The sequence below is a fragment of the Neltuma alba genome, unplaced genomic scaffold (genome assembly GCF_004799145.2).
Source record: "Neltuma alba isolate B1F8T4 unplaced genomic scaffold, ASM479914v2 tig00010339_pilon, whole genome shotgun sequence".
In the NCBI taxonomy this organism is placed as follows: Eukaryota; Viridiplantae; Streptophyta; class Magnoliopsida; order Fabales; family Fabaceae; genus Neltuma; species Neltuma alba.
This window is the reverse complement of record NW_021635249.1, coordinates 1,273,884-1,292,107: the sequence shown is the minus strand read 5'-3', so window position 1 is coordinate 1,292,107 and position 18,224 is coordinate 1,273,884. Positions and strand designations below refer to the sequence as shown.

General features: G+C 36.1%; 1 protein-coding gene across 1 annotated transcript; it reads right to left on the bottom strand.

Annotated features, from left to right (window-relative positions):
* Nucleotides 1–468: 468 nt before the first annotated feature.
* On the bottom strand, nucleotides 469–16,442 carry LOC114755781 (uncharacterized). Its single transcript, XM_028944648.1, has 3 exons — nucleotides 16,297–16,442; nucleotides 1,381–1,486; nucleotides 469–1,128 (listed from the first exon to the last, which is right to left on the bottom strand). The coding sequence occupies exons 1-3, from the start codon at nucleotides 16,440–16,442 to the stop codon at nucleotides 469–471; spliced, it is 912 nt and encodes a 303-aa protein (XP_028800481.1).
* Nucleotides 16,443–18,224: the final 1,782 nt, after the last annotated feature.

The window sequence follows — 18,224 nt, the reverse complement described above, 5'->3', positions numbered from 1 at the left end:
CCTCAACATGTCCTCAAGAGTATGAATAGTCCTCTCGGTCTGTCTATTAGTTTGAGGATGATAAACAGTGCTAAACTTGAGCTTAGTGCCTATAGCTTCATGTAATGACTGCCAGAAGTTCGATGTAAATCTTGGGTCCCTATCTGAGATGATAGACTCCAACACTCTATGAAGTTGAATAATCTCATCTATATATAACTTTGTCAATCGTTCCAAAGAATAAGTACTCCTGATAGGCAGGAAGTGTGCTGACTTAGTCAATCTATCCATAATTACCCATATCATATCATGGCCAGCTGGGGTCCTTGGCATGCAAGTGATGAAGTCCATAGAAATACTATCCTATTTCCATTGGGGAATATCAAGGTTCTTTAATAGTCCTGGAGGTCTCTGATGTTCTATCTTGACCTTTTCACATGTCAGATGCTTTAATACAAAATCTGTGACATCCCTCTTCATTTTTGACCACTAGTTGTTCTTTTTCAAGTCCTGGTACATTTTGGTTATCCCTAGGTGTATCATATAATTACTCTGATACGCCTCTTTAAGAATAGTCTTTTTGATTTCCTCATTATTAGGGACACAAATCCTTTTCTTGTACCTTAAGATTCCTTCTTCACTAATTTCATAATTAGGCACATCACTGGTCTTCACTTCCTCTCGGATGCTCAGCAACCAATCATCCTCCATCTGTGCTGCCTTTAAGTCTCGAAAAAACTCATAATCACCCAAAATTAATTGTAGAATGGCTGGAGCCTCATGCACCACTTGGAGATCTCTTAATCCCTCTAAGAAATAGTGTTCTTCTAAACTCGTGTGAAAGACATACACTATTTTCCTACTCAAAGTGTCTGTGACCATGTTGGCTTTACTCGGATGATACTTAAACTCAAAGTCATAGTCCTTGATGAATTCTATCCATCGGTGTTGTCTATTATTTAGTTCTTTCTGATCTACTAAATGCTTTAGGCTCTTATGATCACTGAAGACTTTAGACTGTGATCCATATAAGTAGTGCCTCCAGATCTTCAATGCAAAAATGACCGCAGCTAATTCCAAATCATGTGTAGGATAATTCTCACCATGCGGCCTTAATTGCCTAGATGCATAGGCAACCACCTTACCTTTCTGAATCAAGACACACCCTAAACCCTTAAGTGAAGCATCGGTGTAAATAGCGTACAATTTAGTAGGATTTGGAATAGTTAACACTGGTGCCGTGGTCAACTTAGCCTTTAGTTCTTAGAATGCTAGCTCATACTTTTTGTTCCAGATAAATGGCTGGTCTTTCTTAGTCAACTTAGTTAGAGGCATGGCGATATGAGAAAATCCCTTGATGAATCTTTGGTAATACCTAGCTAAGCCCACGAAACTTCTAACCTCCATTATAGATTTTGGTGATTCCCATTTCAACACGGCATCAACCTTGCTGGGGTTAACCGCTACTCCCTCGGTAGATACTACATCACCTAAGAATTTCACTTCTCTAAGCCAGAACTTGCACTTGCTTAACTTAGCATACAATTGATAACACTCTCAATATTTGCAATGCAATGTAAAGATGGTCTCAGTGTCTTTCCTTGTTCTTAGAGTATATCAGGATATCATCTATAAACACTACAATGAACTTGTCTAAGTACAGCCTAAAGATCTTGTTCTTATAGTCCATAAACACTGCTAGAGCATTCGTCAAACCGAAAGGCATCACTAGAAACTCGTAGTGCCCATATCTAGTATGAAATGCCGTCTTTGGGATGTCTTCTGCTCTGACTCTTAATTGATGATATCCCGACCTTAAGTCAATTTTAGAAAACACTGTTGACCCCATTACTTGATCTAGCAAGTCATCAATCCTAGCTAAGGGATATTTGTTCTTGATAGTCACTTTGTAAAATTAGTCTCATCCTTAGAAGGTCACTAGAATGGCTTTAAGAAAATTTAAAATTCAATTATGCTATTTAAAGGGATTTTACGAGAAATTCAAAAAGAAATATCTATGAGTCGAGCTATGGTCAGAGAAAATTTGCGGATCTTCTCTAGAATTAAATAAAGTTAATGGTATGGATGGATAAATTTTTAGAGCTCTGTATTAAATAAAATGCTCCAGTCAAATGTTAAATAATTTTTATCTCCTAAATAGGAGACAAAATTTAAGAAAATATCAAAAGTCAATCATGAGGGCGCTGAGTTAGCATTCTGAGTCGCCAAGGTGCATTTATGACGTCTCTGAGTCATTTAATAGGTTACTGTGAGATAATTATGGATAGTAGAAAAATCAGAATGCAATATGGGTATGTCTCAGACAGTCCTTTGTCTACCCAATACAGCAAAATCTCTACTGCGTGACTCAGTGAGGCTAAGTAGCTTATCAATAGAGCTAACTATTTTCTTCTATGCTCCCTTGAGATGGCACCATATGTGGACTTATTTGAGATAAGAAAAGGGTGCCAGAACACGTCCTAGTGGTACTGAGTAAGTTAAGACCCAAAAACATACCCAATACAATACAGAATGACTAGGTAGAAGAATACCTAGGGGTCATATTTTACACAAATTTCCTATTAATTTTCTCCTTATTGTAATGCTAAAATGATGAAGGGACATACAAGGGATTATGTGTATAGTTAGATGGGAGGAGAAGGTATTATGTGTTAGGATTATAGTTTTGATGATAACAAAGTCAGATAATTTGGGTTAAGTATTTTGATCGATCAACTGATCGATCAATCGTTTATCGCTAAGGTTACAGATAATTGTTCAAGTGTAAATCAGGTTTATAGTAGGTATTTTGATCGAAGAACTATTCGATAAGTAGTTAATCGATAAAATGATCGATTATCGCTAACGTGGAAATCACACAAGATTATGGTTAATTATCGATCAACTGATCGATAATATCAGATAAACAATCGAGTTACTGATAAAGAGAATCAAATCTAAAGTGTATTTATCGATCACATGATCGATAAAGCAGTTATCAATAACGACTTCGATAAAAGGTAACACAATCTACTTGTTCTGCACATTAATTTGTTACCAATTTATCGATCATATTCTCGATCATTTGTTTATTGATCACATGTTCGAACATTATGCTCTAACTCTCTGAATGCAGGTAATCATCTTTACTGATGGATCGATAACCTTATTGATCATAAAATTATCGATCACATGATCGATAATCAATGTCTTTATCTACTCTCATTTAGTTTTCCTGCAACCAAGTTATCGATAACATTATCGATAATTTAACTTGTTTGCATAAATATCTTTTCACATAACATGATCGATAAAAGAGTCTAAGGATTGCTATATTCGCATTAACTTATGTTGAACTATTTTCGATCACCTAATCGATCATTGGATTTTCGATAATATGATCGGTCATTCAATTCCCTGAAACTCATGTTTTCACAAAACGTGATCGATAATCAGTTTCTTTACCTTACAGGATTAAATTTCTTTTCTCACTTTATTCGATCACTTGTTCGAATATTCATTGATCGATCACCTGTTCGATCACTTCAGATAGTCTGTGTCTTTCACTGAATATATTCATACTCATGGTTTATCGATAACATTATCCATCATACATTTATCGATAAGTTGTTCGATCATCAATGACTGAAGTTTCATTTCAATAACATTTGAAATTTCGATAATCTGTTCGATCAAACAAGTGTTCGATCACTTGTTCGATCATGGAACGATTTCCGTTTACTATGATAATTCTTAAAGTCAATGATCCAACACTTGATCGATAATATTGTTGAACTAATTCGAAAAGTCTTCATTCTGTTTATCGATAACATGATCTATCAACAAGTAATCGATCATCTCTTCGATCAAACATATCCAGAATGTCTTTCTGCTCTTCTTACAGATAAATCATTTCGTCCCAAATCATTGAATGATAAATTCGTTTTCTCTTCTTAGTTCATGACTAAAGTATTCACCGCAAGACTCTTATTTGTTTAAAGTTTAAAATATGCAGATTAATGAAAAAGAATACAACGGCTCTTCAACGGGATTACGTAGACTGCAACCTACAGTGTCAGAAGCTCAGACGCATTAATGGCGGAACCGTTGAAACCAGCAAAACACGCAAACGGAGTCACAACGGCTAGAAGCTCTTCCGTCTAACGGCTACTTAACGATATCAACTATAAAAGGCGCGAAGAAGCATTAATGAAGAGATTGAATACCGGAACTACCATCTGTGATTATTAAGTCTAGCATTCAATACTCTGTTTTCCGCGTTACTACCGAGCATCAGTGTTCATCATTAAATTCACTCTGTAAGAGAGCTAATTACTACTCTTATTAAATACTTGAGTGATACTCAAGAGTGTGGACTCTTGAGAGGGCTTGTATCCTTACGGGAGTAAGGGGGAGTGATTGAGCGATTCAATTATTGTACCGAGGCACCAAGAGCCCTGTCGATCTTGGAAGATAGTGAAATACTCAGAGGTGTTCTGGGGACTGAAGTAGGTCAAGTGGTTAAGACCGAACCAGTATAAATCTTGTGTCTTCCCTCTGCGGTGAAATTTCTCCTGACTCTAACTCTCTGTTTTTATTCAATACTGTCACGCATTTAATTTAAAATTTTTGTAACTCACCCAATTCACCCCCCTCTTGGGTGAGATTGTTTCTAACATTATGTGTACAGTTAGATGGAAGATGAGATATAAAGAAAGGACACATGACATTAAATAAGGGGGTAATGTGGCATGATCAAGATGTATGATAAGAGGATAAGGGATACTTGGTAAGATCATAAGGAAATATCAAATGAATGGCCAACATTAAGCCATATATACACAAGATCAAGGGCCAAGATTTAAGCTTGCTAATTCTAAATGCCCCTTACCCTCCCATTTGCCCAAGTTTCAGTCAACCATGGAGAAAGAAGAGAGGGAGGCTGAAATAGAGAAGGAAGAAGGAAGAAGAGGAAGTGCTCCATGTCCCATGCAAGATCAAGCTCCAAAATAAGGTATGTTTATAGTTTTTGATGTAGTTTCCATTACCCTTGTTGTTATTGAGCTTGGTTAAGGCTTGAAAGGAATGAGAATGAAGTGGTTTTATTTTGAAATTGGTGGAATTTCATGATTGTGTTAATTAAGAAAATTGTTTGGCCAAGCTGGGTTTAATGCCTTAGGGTTGGATTTTAATGATTTTGATGCTTCCAATGAGTTTAGAATAAATTGTGTAGAGTAAAAGTAAGAAAACAAGTTTGGAAGTATTAGACTTAAAAATGAAATTTTTAGGTCCTAAAGAAATACCATTCAGCCAAGTTAAGAAATGGGGGGAAGGAGTTGGATTTTGTTAAATCCAATGTCATATTTGGACTCCTCATGAAAAAATGTGTAGGAAATGACTAAGGGAAGGATTTTAAAGGCTATGGAAAATAAAGTGAAATTTAAGGTCAAAGAGGAACAAGTTTAAGAGTTAAGATAGCCTTAATAGATTGGCTACTTTTATGTATTGTGAATTTAGGACCACAAGACACCAAGAAAGAGGAATGGCAAGATTGGTCAAGCAATCTTGGTGGTTGGGAGCAAGTAGAAAGTTTAAGGACAAAAGGTAATGAACTTACCTTTCTTGTGTAGTTGATGTGTATGCTTGTGTGTTGATATGCATTATGTTGTTTGATGATGATATGAGATGCAAATGCAAGTATAATGCTTTGTTTCTTTTATGTTTTTCATGGCCCAGCATGTTAATGTGAAACATTAAGCATGAGAACATGTTATAAGTAAGCATGAGCTAGATCAAGTAAGCATGCCATACACTTGCATCCATCTTATATGCATCAATGGTAATATTTACTACTGAGATTCTTCCAAATTTACCTTGCCTTAACCAACCCTGATTAGTGATAATGATCAAGCAAAGTATATATGAAGTGGAAGTAAGGAAAAGAGGAAAAGATTTGAAGAAATCTATTGTATTACATTGTGTAATTGGTATACCAATATATGTTATAGATCTGCCATTGATGTCATGTGATGACAATTGATAATAATGGCATGAATAAATGGAATATAGTGATGAATAAGAATGATTAATATAATGTTGGATTGGTATTACATATGTATTGAATTTATTATGAGTTATTAATGCAAGTTAAGGGGATAAGTTATCCCTAAATGAGCCACAAAATGATAGTCAAGTGAAAGTGAGACAAACGATTGATCCTACCTGTGAAATTTCATAGGCTTAAAATAGACATCTTAAGCTTTAAAAGAAGTGGTTGATCACTTAAAATGTATGTGTATACTAAGAGTTATGATCAGTCAAATTTAAGGTAGATAAACTGGAAAATAATAGTTTGACCAACTAAACAGTAAATTTTCACGAATAAACTATATAAATTAGCATGGGTTAAGGCCATATTATATATATATATATATATTTTTCTTATAGAGAATTGAAGGAGCTTCAAATTAAATAGAATTTTAAACCACTTGAAATTTTTTCTCTATAATTAGTTATGATTTTTTAAAGTTGAACCAAAAATTTGGAATTAACTGGTAAACAGTAACCTAAGTAACTAATTGCAAATTTTCAATCTATGGGCTTGCTTTATGATCTGCTTAAATCGTAATACTTCCAAATACATATTAAAGTGGTTTTTAAGAAAGGATGTTTTATTTTGGTATTAGAACAAGGTTTTGGCAAGTGTTTAAATAGAGCAGAGATTCTGATAAAGGTTTTGACAAAGGTATAAAAAAGCACTGGTTCAAGCAAAGCTCAGCATGAATGAAACCTTACCTAATTAAGTAATGAGTTACCAGGATTGCTCCAACTAATGCTTATAGATTAAGTGATTTCTTTAGGGGAAATGAATGTAGAGGAGAAGTAAGGAATGACAAAGCGTAACTGGAGAGATAGGTAGTCATTGCTAAGAGACTCCCTTTTAGGAGAGGAATGGTTGAGTTGAGACAGCTTGACTGGGGTATGAGTCAAAGTTAAAAGACTCCCCTAGAAGGTAATGGCTGAGAGTGTAGTAAGCTAAGTAGAGGTAGCAGTTTATACCCTAATAGGGAAGCAAAGTGACAACCTAAGCCTCAGGTGATTGATGTTTAGTACCTTACTAGAATGCTACATAGTAGAGATGTGTGACTGATTTATGCCTACTATGCAATGTGATCAATTTTTGATAATCAGTGTATAAACCATAGGAATAAAGGGGTAAAAGATAAGAGGAGTTAGAAAAAGGAAAAGTTAGGTAGTATTGCTTGAGGATAAAGAGAAATAGATGAGAAGTATAAGGCTATCTCAAATTCCTATATGGATATAAGAAACCCTAAGAGATAGCAAACTGAGAGGGGTAAAGATTAGATTATACAAAAGGAGCAAGAACCCTCTTGTAATACCTCCAGAAGCTGAGGTTTGATTCAGGGTACAATTTTGATATTTGAATCTAGTGTACATGGTTAAAGCTGATAGTTACGTTAAGAAGTAGTATAGACAGATGAGTACATTCCCAATGATGCCTAAAGGTATAATAATGCTTGAGACTAAATAGTATTCCTTTTATATTCCTAAGGCATCTATGAAGAGTGTAATCCTAGCACTCAAGCCAATAGGGAATCTAGAAGATGAGATCACTACAGATGAATGCTGCTGCTGTCACATCCAATAATTTAGTAAATAGAAGTAAAGATATTCCTAGACATTTAAGGACTAGAATAATAGAAAGAAATGAGAGGACACAACTCTTAAAGTTATGTTAGTGTCGGGTAAAAGTATAATTTTTAAAAGTTATGGGCAAGTTTATATAATTTTGAAAAATATATTGGAAATCCCTAAAAATTATGGGATAATTATGAAAAATAGGGAAAACCCCCCTAGAGAGTGTAGTAGTCTCAAAAAGTTAGAATTTTGATGGGAAATAATTATTATGAATTTTTAGACAATTTTGGAAGTTTGACTAAATAAGAAAAATTGGTCAAAACTTAATTATAAAAAAATATTTTTGAGGCTTAGAAAATTGAGAAAAAATAGGAATAATATACCTTGGGAATTATATGATAGTGTACAAGTGGTTTGATTTCTAAATTACCCCTCAAGAAATTATAAAGGAATTCAAGGGCTAATTAAGCCAAATTGGGACTTTTATCTGGAAAATTTCAAATAAATATTTTTAAGAAAAATTAAATTATTAGAAAATTCACAAGGTATCCCTAGATATTATAAGAGATTATGAAGTAGAAAGGAGCCCCCTTAAATGTTCAGAAATTTGTTAATTGTCTTCCTGAGTAAAGAAATCACTATGAAGACTAAAATAGTTTTTTTTTTACTATTAACAGAAAATCAAAATAGTAGCAAAGGAGGGCATTTTGGGAAGAGAAAAAAATGATAAGAATGTATTATGGATCTAATAGAAAATAATTATAGTGGCTAGGATACTGTAATTATAGAAAAGGAATTTATTTCAGTGATAAGTGTATTGTTAGAACATAAAGCACTCTCTTGTCTTTTACATGCCACTTGTCAAGCCATGAATGGAGAGGATTAAGGTGCCACTTGTCAATCCAAGTATGGAGAGGATTTTGACTTTGAAAGATTGGAATAATATTAAGTTAGGAAGTTAGTGCAAGATTAAGTATGGTGTTGACACATTATCATTGTAATTAGCTTGATCTTGGACTTGGCTTATAAGTAGCCATCTCCCCCTCTCATAAACACCATTTTCGGCCAACTAGGGGGAGGTTCTTGCAATTTGTTTTCTTAAAGTGCAATCAAGAGAAAGCCACCTACTTTGATCACATAAGCTTGGATGCAAGGTTAGTAGGATGTTCTATCTTGTATATTGCTTTGATTTCTAGGATTGGATGGTTGAAAAATGTTGTTTCCCCTTAGGGAAGGTGCTGGCTGAATTGTGTTAGGGTTAGGGAAGGAAGGTTTTGATGTTAAACCTAGTTGAAACACATTGGATATAGCTTGTTCCAAGTGGTATTGTGTTGAAATTTGAAAGATTGCTTGATATGGAACTTGTGTGTACTGTTTGGCCAACCCTGAATCTGTACCCTAGGATGTGATTTTGTGAGTTTTGATGCTTTCATTAATTTTAAAATAGAAAATGGTGTAGGCTAGACCTAAAGACCAAGCTTTGGAAGCATTGGAATTAAAGTTGGAAAGTTAGGGTTTTTATGTCACCCTATTCAGTCAACACTGTTTGGGAAGGAAGGCGTTTTCTTTCTTGAATCTAAAAATTATGTAGGATTGACCTAAGAGAACAATTTTTAGGTTAAAGGAAACAAAGTTCCAAAATTCAAAGAATTAAGGGTTAAGGGTTGCTTTAAGTTTTGTCATTTAGTCTTGTGTGGTTAAAGTTGTAATGTGGTTGCCGCTTTTATAATGTGATGTTTAGGATTTGATATTTATGGAGGGAAAGAGTAAGAACAAAGACCAAGAAAGTAATTGGATCAAGGTAGCAAGATTTGATTAACTTTAATGTTGATATTACATTAATTGTTGGTGTATGGATGATTGCTATTATTTGGTTGAGCTAGGATGAATGTTTATGTGGCCACTCCTTGCATTGAAATTCCTTGGCTATTTCATATTAGAGATTTCCTAATTATGAGGAAGAGTTAGTTCCCTAATGATAGCAAATTTTGAAGTGCTTGATGATAGTGCATGTTTGATGTTGTGGTTGATTTCATCTCACTATTGGGATTTCAATGAAATCTCATTCCTTCCAAGTGTAAATAATTTTTTTAGGGGTTGAACCATCCAAGAAGAAGAAGAAAATTGTGAAAGAATGATGTATACTTATGAAACCCCTTGACTTTTGACAATGTATATGAATGTATGCATGGATGTCGTAACCCTTTTAAGCTATTATCTCGAAGCTGTAATTTGACTATGTTTCTGGAGGTACTAAATCATGAAATTTAGTATGATTATATTTCACATCTTAAGCTTCAAATCAATAGGTACAACGTTCAATTTGGATATGTGTACAATTTAAAATGATTTTCCAAAGTTAGGGTTTGAAATCTGGAAAAAGTTTTTGACCAATGGAATAGTAGTAACTTCTATACAAATTTGGCACTGTTTCACACCAAACTGGTTCTTAAGATTATTTTTCCTTGAAAGAGCATTTGATTAACTTTTAGCAGGACCTAGAACTACACTATTTTGATTTTTCTATAATTAATTATGAATTTTTGAATTTGGATAAAAATTTTGGAATTATAAATGAACAGTAATTCCGTAAGTAACGTCCTAATTCCGTTTTTCTTGAGGTTAAGGCCATCCAAAGTGGCTTGAGTTGATATAAACTAAACTCTTAAGGTATTATAGAAGTAAGGTGTATCAACTACCAAACTAATCAAATGAATCAAGTGGATAGGCTCTCCTTGATAAGGGTTTAACGTGTTAAGAATGTGCCAGGGTAACGATCAGGTAAGTGGAAGGTCTTGGCCACAAAGTATCTCTTAGATATCGGGAGGTGGCCCTCTGACTCAAAGTTGATGCTACTCTACTGAGAGCAAGCTGTCCTTTGAAGGAAAGAAAGGGAAGTAACTATGATGGAGTTGACAACACTAGGAAGAAAATAGCACTCCTCCCAGAGCAATAGAGTTGATACCATACTAGTGAAAGTGATATGTCCTCCATCAAGGCAGGAAAAGTGGTTGAGTTGACATTGCTCTGGTAGGAGCAATACGTACTCTTATAAAAAATGTAATAGCATCTGAGGCAATATACACAGAGTCGACCTTACCCAAATGAGAGTGAAACTAGCCAAGAGTAATGTAAGGATGAAGTATTTAGGAAGATAACATAGATGATCTCATAAGTCCTCTTCTTGTACCATTCGAATTTAATAAGATGAGAAAAAGAATTAGTAAGGCATGGCAGACTAGAATAGATATGATGACAAATTAATTGGCCATAAAGATAAAACCAGTGGCTTAGAACACTAAAGAAGCATAGTAAAAATAGAAATAGCTTGAGAAGGCTGAGAGGTAAGAGCAAAGGAAAGGTAGAAAGATAAATGATTCTGAAATTGATAGGAAGGATTAAGTAAGGCCTAAAAAGACAATACTAGTACCTATGATCATTCTTGGGGAATGATCAGTCAAGTTTCCAACTGAGTAGAGGTGACTTATTTTATTACTCAGTCCTGTGGTCTAGAGGTCACAATGGATCCTGAAAAGGCTTACAGTAGAATGCAGTAGCTCCCTAGGTCGCAGTAGACCAAGCCTAAGGGAAAGTGGCTGAGCCATAAGAGTAAGAGTATAGTACCTCTTTAGGAAAATGATGACTAGGGATGGGTTGAGATTCGGAAACCTCCCCCGGTGATTGACTAGTACAGAGAGAGTACCCTTGATTTTTCAACAGATACTGTTATTGTTGCTTGGACTGAGCTTAATTTTGTTCTAGTCAATAAAGGAAAGTAAGGAAAGTAAAAGTTGAAGGAACCAAGGGTTGTAAGTGCAAAACGGTATGCATTCAGGTAAGTGAAATGTGAAATGAGAATGCAAAAGAAAGAAGATAAGCCCTTAAGGTAAAGATAGGAATAGTAGAGTATGCTAAAAAGCCTTAATAACGGTAGTGTCAGAAGAACCTGAAATGCCATGGTATAGTGAAATACCATAAACACTATTATGGTATTATCATAAAAGAATGTGCCTAAATAATGGAAAGAATGTGAGCAGACATGATGAAATACTTAAAAGCAAAAAGGTCATGCTTGTGTAGATGACAGAAAAGTATGGGATGATAGGACAAGTAAGCACAAATCCAAGATCAAAACCTACCAATGAGGCATAATGAAAAGTTGAAAAGGCTAAAGTTGAATATGAGTGGGGATATTCTCCTCAGTTACCCTCTCATTAAAAGCAATAATAGAGGTTTGGCTTGGAAATTTTGAGGACGAAATTTCTTTTGAGAGGGGGAGAATTGTAATATCCCAGGTTTTGGGCCTAAAAGTGCCAAAATTAGTCTGCAATGGGCAGGCTACCAGACCCCTTGTGGCAAGAGTCCAAAAAATTCCCTAAAAGGATAAAAGAATTCTCAAGGACTAAAATACAAAGTGAAAGTCTGCTGGGACTGAGAAAAGAGAAAGTTAGAGACTCGGGTGAAGTCTCAGAGCCCAGGAATGAGAAATAGAGATAAATATAGTCAAAAGGTTATGCTAGAGGCCTCAATGAGGTGAATTATAGGGTTAACCCAAAACAAGGGCAAAATCATAATTTTGTAAAGTTTCGGGTCGGAAGGATAAAAATGAAAATTATGCCTGAAAATTCCACAAAAATCCTAAAAAATAGAAAATGACATGTTAAGGCATGTATGTCCAAAAAAATGAAGAAAATATCCTTAAATTGACTCTAAATGAATTTTAAAGATTATGGCTCATTTTGAGTTATACAATAAGATTTAATTGTTTGAGCCATAATGAGGCCTTAAAAAAGTAAGTAAAAATAGGGATTCATGAGTTAAGAGGCTATAGAAAATTATAAAAGTAGTCTCATCCCTAGAAGGCTAATAGAATGGCTTTAAGAATATTTAAAACTCAGTTATGCCATTGAGGGTATTTTACGAAAAATTCAAAAAGAAAATACCTACAGGTTGAGTTATGGTTTGACAAAATTAATAAATCTTTTTCTTAATTAAAGGAAGTTTATGGTATAGATGGATAAATTTTTGGAGCTTTGAATTGAATAAATTAATTTAGTAAAAAATTAAATAATTTTTGTCCCCCTAAATAGGAGACAAAATTTAATAAAATATCTAAAGGCAATCATAAGGGCGCTGACTCAGCATGCTGAGTCACCAAGGTGTATTTATGATACTGCTGAGTCATCAAATAAGTCACCAGGAGATAATTATGGGTAGTAGAAAAATCAAAACATAATACGACTATGTTTTAGATAGTCCTCTATCTATACGATACAACGAAATCTCTACTGCGTGACTTAGTGAGGCTAAGTAGCCTGTTAGTAGAGCTAACTATTTTTTTCTATGTCCTTTGAGATGGTGCCATTTGTGGACCTATTTAAGATGAGAAAAGGATGCCAAAACATGTTGAAGAGAGCCTTTCGTCGTTCGCTTTGGGGTTCTCACTCAAAAATAAATCCAAGCTGTGCAGTATAATGCAAACTCGGGTCGTTTCACGCTTGGGAGCCTTAATTAATTACCTAAGTTAGACTAAATGCCATGCAAAGTAATGAAAAGGGGTTTTTGGGTTTTTAACATTTAAATGAATGGTGCCTAAACTGAATGCAATGAAAACAAATCTAAGATACTATGTTTTTGGAGTTTTTAAGATAATAATGATGTAATGGAAATGATTGATAAGAAATCTCTTGAAAATGGTTTTGATGGCAATCATAGTTCACTTAAATATTGGGAGTTTCACAAATCCATTAGGTTTTCTTAATAAGAATCTCATTAACTCAATGAGTCCAAAGCTTTCATTAATGAACTCATTAATGAAAACTTTGTTTAGCTTCCCTAATGTGTAAATTTGGAATGATCATGCAATTGGCTCAATGTAACATACAATCAACTCAGTACTGAAACATAACCATGCAAGATAGGAGAGAATCATGAGAGTTACAATAAGCATATATGCAACTACATATATTTAAGCACAATGTTCAACATCAATCAATCCAAATTACAAAAGTTAATCACTAACCAATGATTACATAATTAACCTAAGTGTCTAACTAAGACTTTACAACTTCTATACCTAGGAAATTATAAACACATAGCTAGAAACTAAAGATTAAAACTAAAACTCCCCTTTGAAGCTTGGAAACTCATGCTACTCCACCATCTTCAAGAGTTGAAAAGCTTAGCTCATCATAGCCTTGGAATCAGCTCCAACTAGAGGTAGATCTTCAGCCATAACAGTAAGGAGATGAAGGAAATGAAAATGGATGAAGAAGAAGTGCAGGAAAATGGAAGGTGAAGAAGATAGAGATGGAGGATTAGGGTTCTATGGGAAAGATGAGAAGAGATGATGATAGAAAACGTAAGTGGTGGCTCTCTCCTTATGTCTCACCTCACCCATACCCAAAATAGGGCTTTTAACCCGAAAATTGCGTGTATGGGTTGGTTCCTGGTGGTGGGTTGGTCAGAATTTCCCGAAATGGTCGGGTCTGAAATTTGCTGATATGAGGGGTTCATCACGGCGAACCATGGAAGAGAGCTTTGCTTCTTGACGGATGATGTTCGTCGCAGCGAAAATCAAAAGTGTGCCACAACGAACTGAGGCAGAGGCTCCTCTCTTGCTTCTTGTGCCTTGAGTCCTTCAATTCTGGCCCCAATCTCTAGTGTCCTACAATAAAAAGCAACAAATTGAAGTGTCAATTGTCCTAGAAATCAATTGAATACAATTAATAACCAATTATGACAATTTTATCCTAAAAAAGACACTAACTTAAAGTAAGGACTCTTAATCTAAATTAAGCACAATTATCATTAAAAAGGGCCAAAAAATACCACAAAATCATGGATAATGTAATGAAAAGATAATAAAAACTTGAGCTCAATTAAATTCCCCCACACTTAGACCTTTGAACTCCTGGACAAAGCTCAAGAATAATTCATAGAGATACTAGCACAAAGAGAAACACTACCATGCTTAAAGATGAAAGCAAAAGATTAGTAAGAAACTCTCACAGGGTTTGACATTAGTAAAACAAGGATATGCTAGGGAAAGGAACACAATAGACAATTAACTCAAAAGATTGATCAAAAGAGATCTATCTCATGGATAAGTGTTTCGCTCTAAACTCACTTGTTTTGGGATTATTTCACTCTAAATCTACTCAATCCAACTTCTACCATAGGCTTGTAATAATTCTACCTCTCTACCATGGGAAACAACTTTGCAAATCAAGAGGACTTCAGGAGTTAGAATTGGGAATGAAGGCCAATCGAAATGAATGGAATGAGAATGAAAATGGAAATGAGTACAAGCATACAAATTATTAAGATAGAATTAATCTAAATAAAAGCAAGGGGAGAAGCTACTTAGTTTTTGTTTTATGATAATAATTTTTTATATCTTTATCCTTTCTTTTCTTTTCTTTTCATTTTCTTTTTCTTTTTCTCTTTTTTTTTCCGATTTAAGCAACTTCTCTGTTTTTTTTTACAAAATAATTGCATGCATGTACTCAAGATGAAGGTCCAAAGGGGTTTACAATGGTAAAGGAATTGGGTTTGTGTTTGGGAAACGAGGATTTGAAATCGAATGCCTCTATCATATTTACAAAAATTGATTCACTAAGTTTTGATTAAGGATTAAAACAAGTTCTAGAGAAATATGAAATAAGCAGATTCACTCAATTTAATAACTTTAGGCCCAAAAATCCTTCCAACAAGGCTAAAATCTCAATTAATCAATCTCAAGGGTTAACAACCATATAGTCATAATTTCAAAGCATATCATCATTTACTATCTGTCAAAAATATGAGAATAACTAGCCCAAGTTCAACCCTTATTTAAAAGCATGGGAAGTTTTCTAAAAGCACTAGTACAATTTGGACTTTTCCAATAATTTTAAAAGAGATGCAGGAGCATAAAGAATCTAAGCCAGGAAAAATTTCTGAAGACCAGCTGAAATTGCAAAGAATTTATTATTTAAATAAATTTTTTTTAAGGGGGTTGCCGCGGCGAAGAATGGAGGTCACCGCAGCGAAGGCTCACAGAGAGCCAAACCTGGAGAAAGGCCCTACTTCACCGCCGCGAAGTGTGGCCGAGAGCTACATTAACGTGATAAAAAGGGGCTTCGCCACGGCGAAGGGTGGCAGAAAGCAAAATCCTGTGCAATTTCAACTCTTCAGTAAACCAAGTTCAAAATATTCACAATTCAACCAATTTATCAGTTCAAAAACACCTCAAAATCACATAGATGCATGGATACATGAGAATTATTTGCTAAAATCCACAATAGGTCCCTCCCCCACACTTAAACACAACATTGTCCTCAATGTGTGAACAATATGAATCAATGACAGCAAATACCAGAAATGAAGTGCAGGGGTGAAAATAAAGCAAAGATCATAACAAACCAATGAGAAAGCATCCATCTAAACAAGTTCAAAACTAATGGAGCACAAAAAAGGTTAAGAAATATCTAGCCTCAGAACAACAGAACAAACGAAAAAAAAGAAAACAACAGAAACATAGAGACTAAAAACTAAAGCTGCTGCCCAGGATCATCTGCCCCGGACCCTGACGGTCCTGCACCCAATGTGCCTGCTCCGTCCATACCCATACTGCTCTGTGGCTCCTCCTCCTCAGCTGGTAAGGCAAAGTTCAACCGGTCCGCGATCAAGGCATCAATACGGGGACGGTAGCGACGATCTCGCTCATACAATACATCACGGTCCTTTTGCCGCTTAATCTCTCGGAGTAGTGTAATGCATAACTGGTGAACATCCTCAGACAGCTCGTCAATGTCATCCATAAGTGCGTCTAAAGTGACTGGTTGGGAAGGCTCAGGAGCATCTTAGCCTTCCTCGGCTGGCTCAGCAGCTGCCTGGCCGGCACCAACATCATAAACAGGATGGATAGGAGGGTGGGGTCCAATAGTAGGCTGTTTGAGGCGCTCATACCGGAAGAGGGGTGCAGGATCGAAATAGCTGTCATTATCAAATTCAAGCACCCCGCACATGCGAAAAATGTCAGTGATAAGGTGGGGAAAAATGATGCTATTGGTGAGTTTAGGGGTGTTGACGGAATCGTAAAGGGCTGATTGGATAGTTTCAGCTACATCAAAAGTTTTTCCGGTCATGAGGAGATAAACGTAAAGGGCTTAGTGTTTAGGAAGGTTCTGGAGATGGGAAGTGGGCAAGATGTTGTTGTAGACCAAGTGCAACCACGGCCTTGCCTCAGGCTGGAAATCGGAGCATTTCAAGTAAAGCTCAGCATTGCGGGGACAATGCCAAGTGGCACCATCCCGGCACAGGGTCTGGACAATTTCATCAAAAGGGTAATTATCTCTGTAATACGAACAGTGGGAATGACGAACCTCAAGAAGGCAGTAGTGGCGGGATATGTTATCTGTGGTGAAGGAGTAATTCACACGATGGTCACGGAACACGATAGATAATATGCCATTAAGGTAGGCGTAGGTGTAAAAGTGGCGGACGAAGGCATCATTGCCCATTTCTCGTGGGCGAACCAATTCGGTCAATTGGGATTCCCGGAGTTGTTGGACAAAGGGGTTGTCTGGTGGGTCAAGAGGAAAGGGTCTCTCCTTAAGGAGGGGGCGCTGGTTTACTAACTTATAGAGGATGTCATAAGACAAGTCTTCCTCTGAGTCAGAGTCAGACGTGGGCAAGGGTTCAGGGCGTTTGGTGCGAGGCATTGTCCTGTAGCAACAAACAACAAAAACACTAAACACAGAACAAATAACCACAACCTAAAGAACCCAGAAAAAACCAAAATTACAACCTAGACAGTAGCAAATGGTTATATAATGATTCATAGGTTTTCAGAGGATAAAAAACTTTCAGAATTAAGTAAAGAGATTAAAGAAAAACACAATGTACCATGAATCATTAGATAACCTACAGGCTACGTAACTACAATCTAACAACAAAATAACCCAACCCAACAACACAATACCAGAACAAACAAGCTAACTAACAACTAAACAAAAATAAAAGACAAGAAAGAACAAAGGAAGAGAGAAAACATACCGAGAGGGGGAGAGAACAGGTACGCACGGCAGAGGAAGAGAAGGAGGGAACAGGAAATTGGAAGAGATAAGGGAGAAGAGAAGAGAGGGGGAAGGTGACTGAGAGGGATAAGGAGAGGGAGGGGTTCGAATGGTTGAGGAAAAGGAGAAGTCGAAGAGGGGGTTCAGAATGAGAGGGAGGAGTCGACGGTTTCAGAAAGGAAGGCTTGAGCGAAATAAAGAAGGGACCGACGGCGGTAGAATTGAATAGGTTAATGGGGGTTTAAAGGAATGGGTAGGGGAAAAGACTGAAATAGGATCAGGAGAAAAGGGTGAGTGAGTCAGAAATGGGGGTAAAGAGGGAAATTCACGTGAAAAAATAGGGAGAAAAACGAAACCGTCCAGCGCAGAAATGGCGGGTTCGCCACGGCGAACCATGCCCAAGGCGAAAACAAAGGGAGAAAAGAAGGGTTTCGCAGCGGCGAAGGTGAACGTTCGCCGCAGCCAAACCTTCCCGAGAGCAACAACAGAGACTAGCAACCTTCACCACGGTGAAATATCACTGAG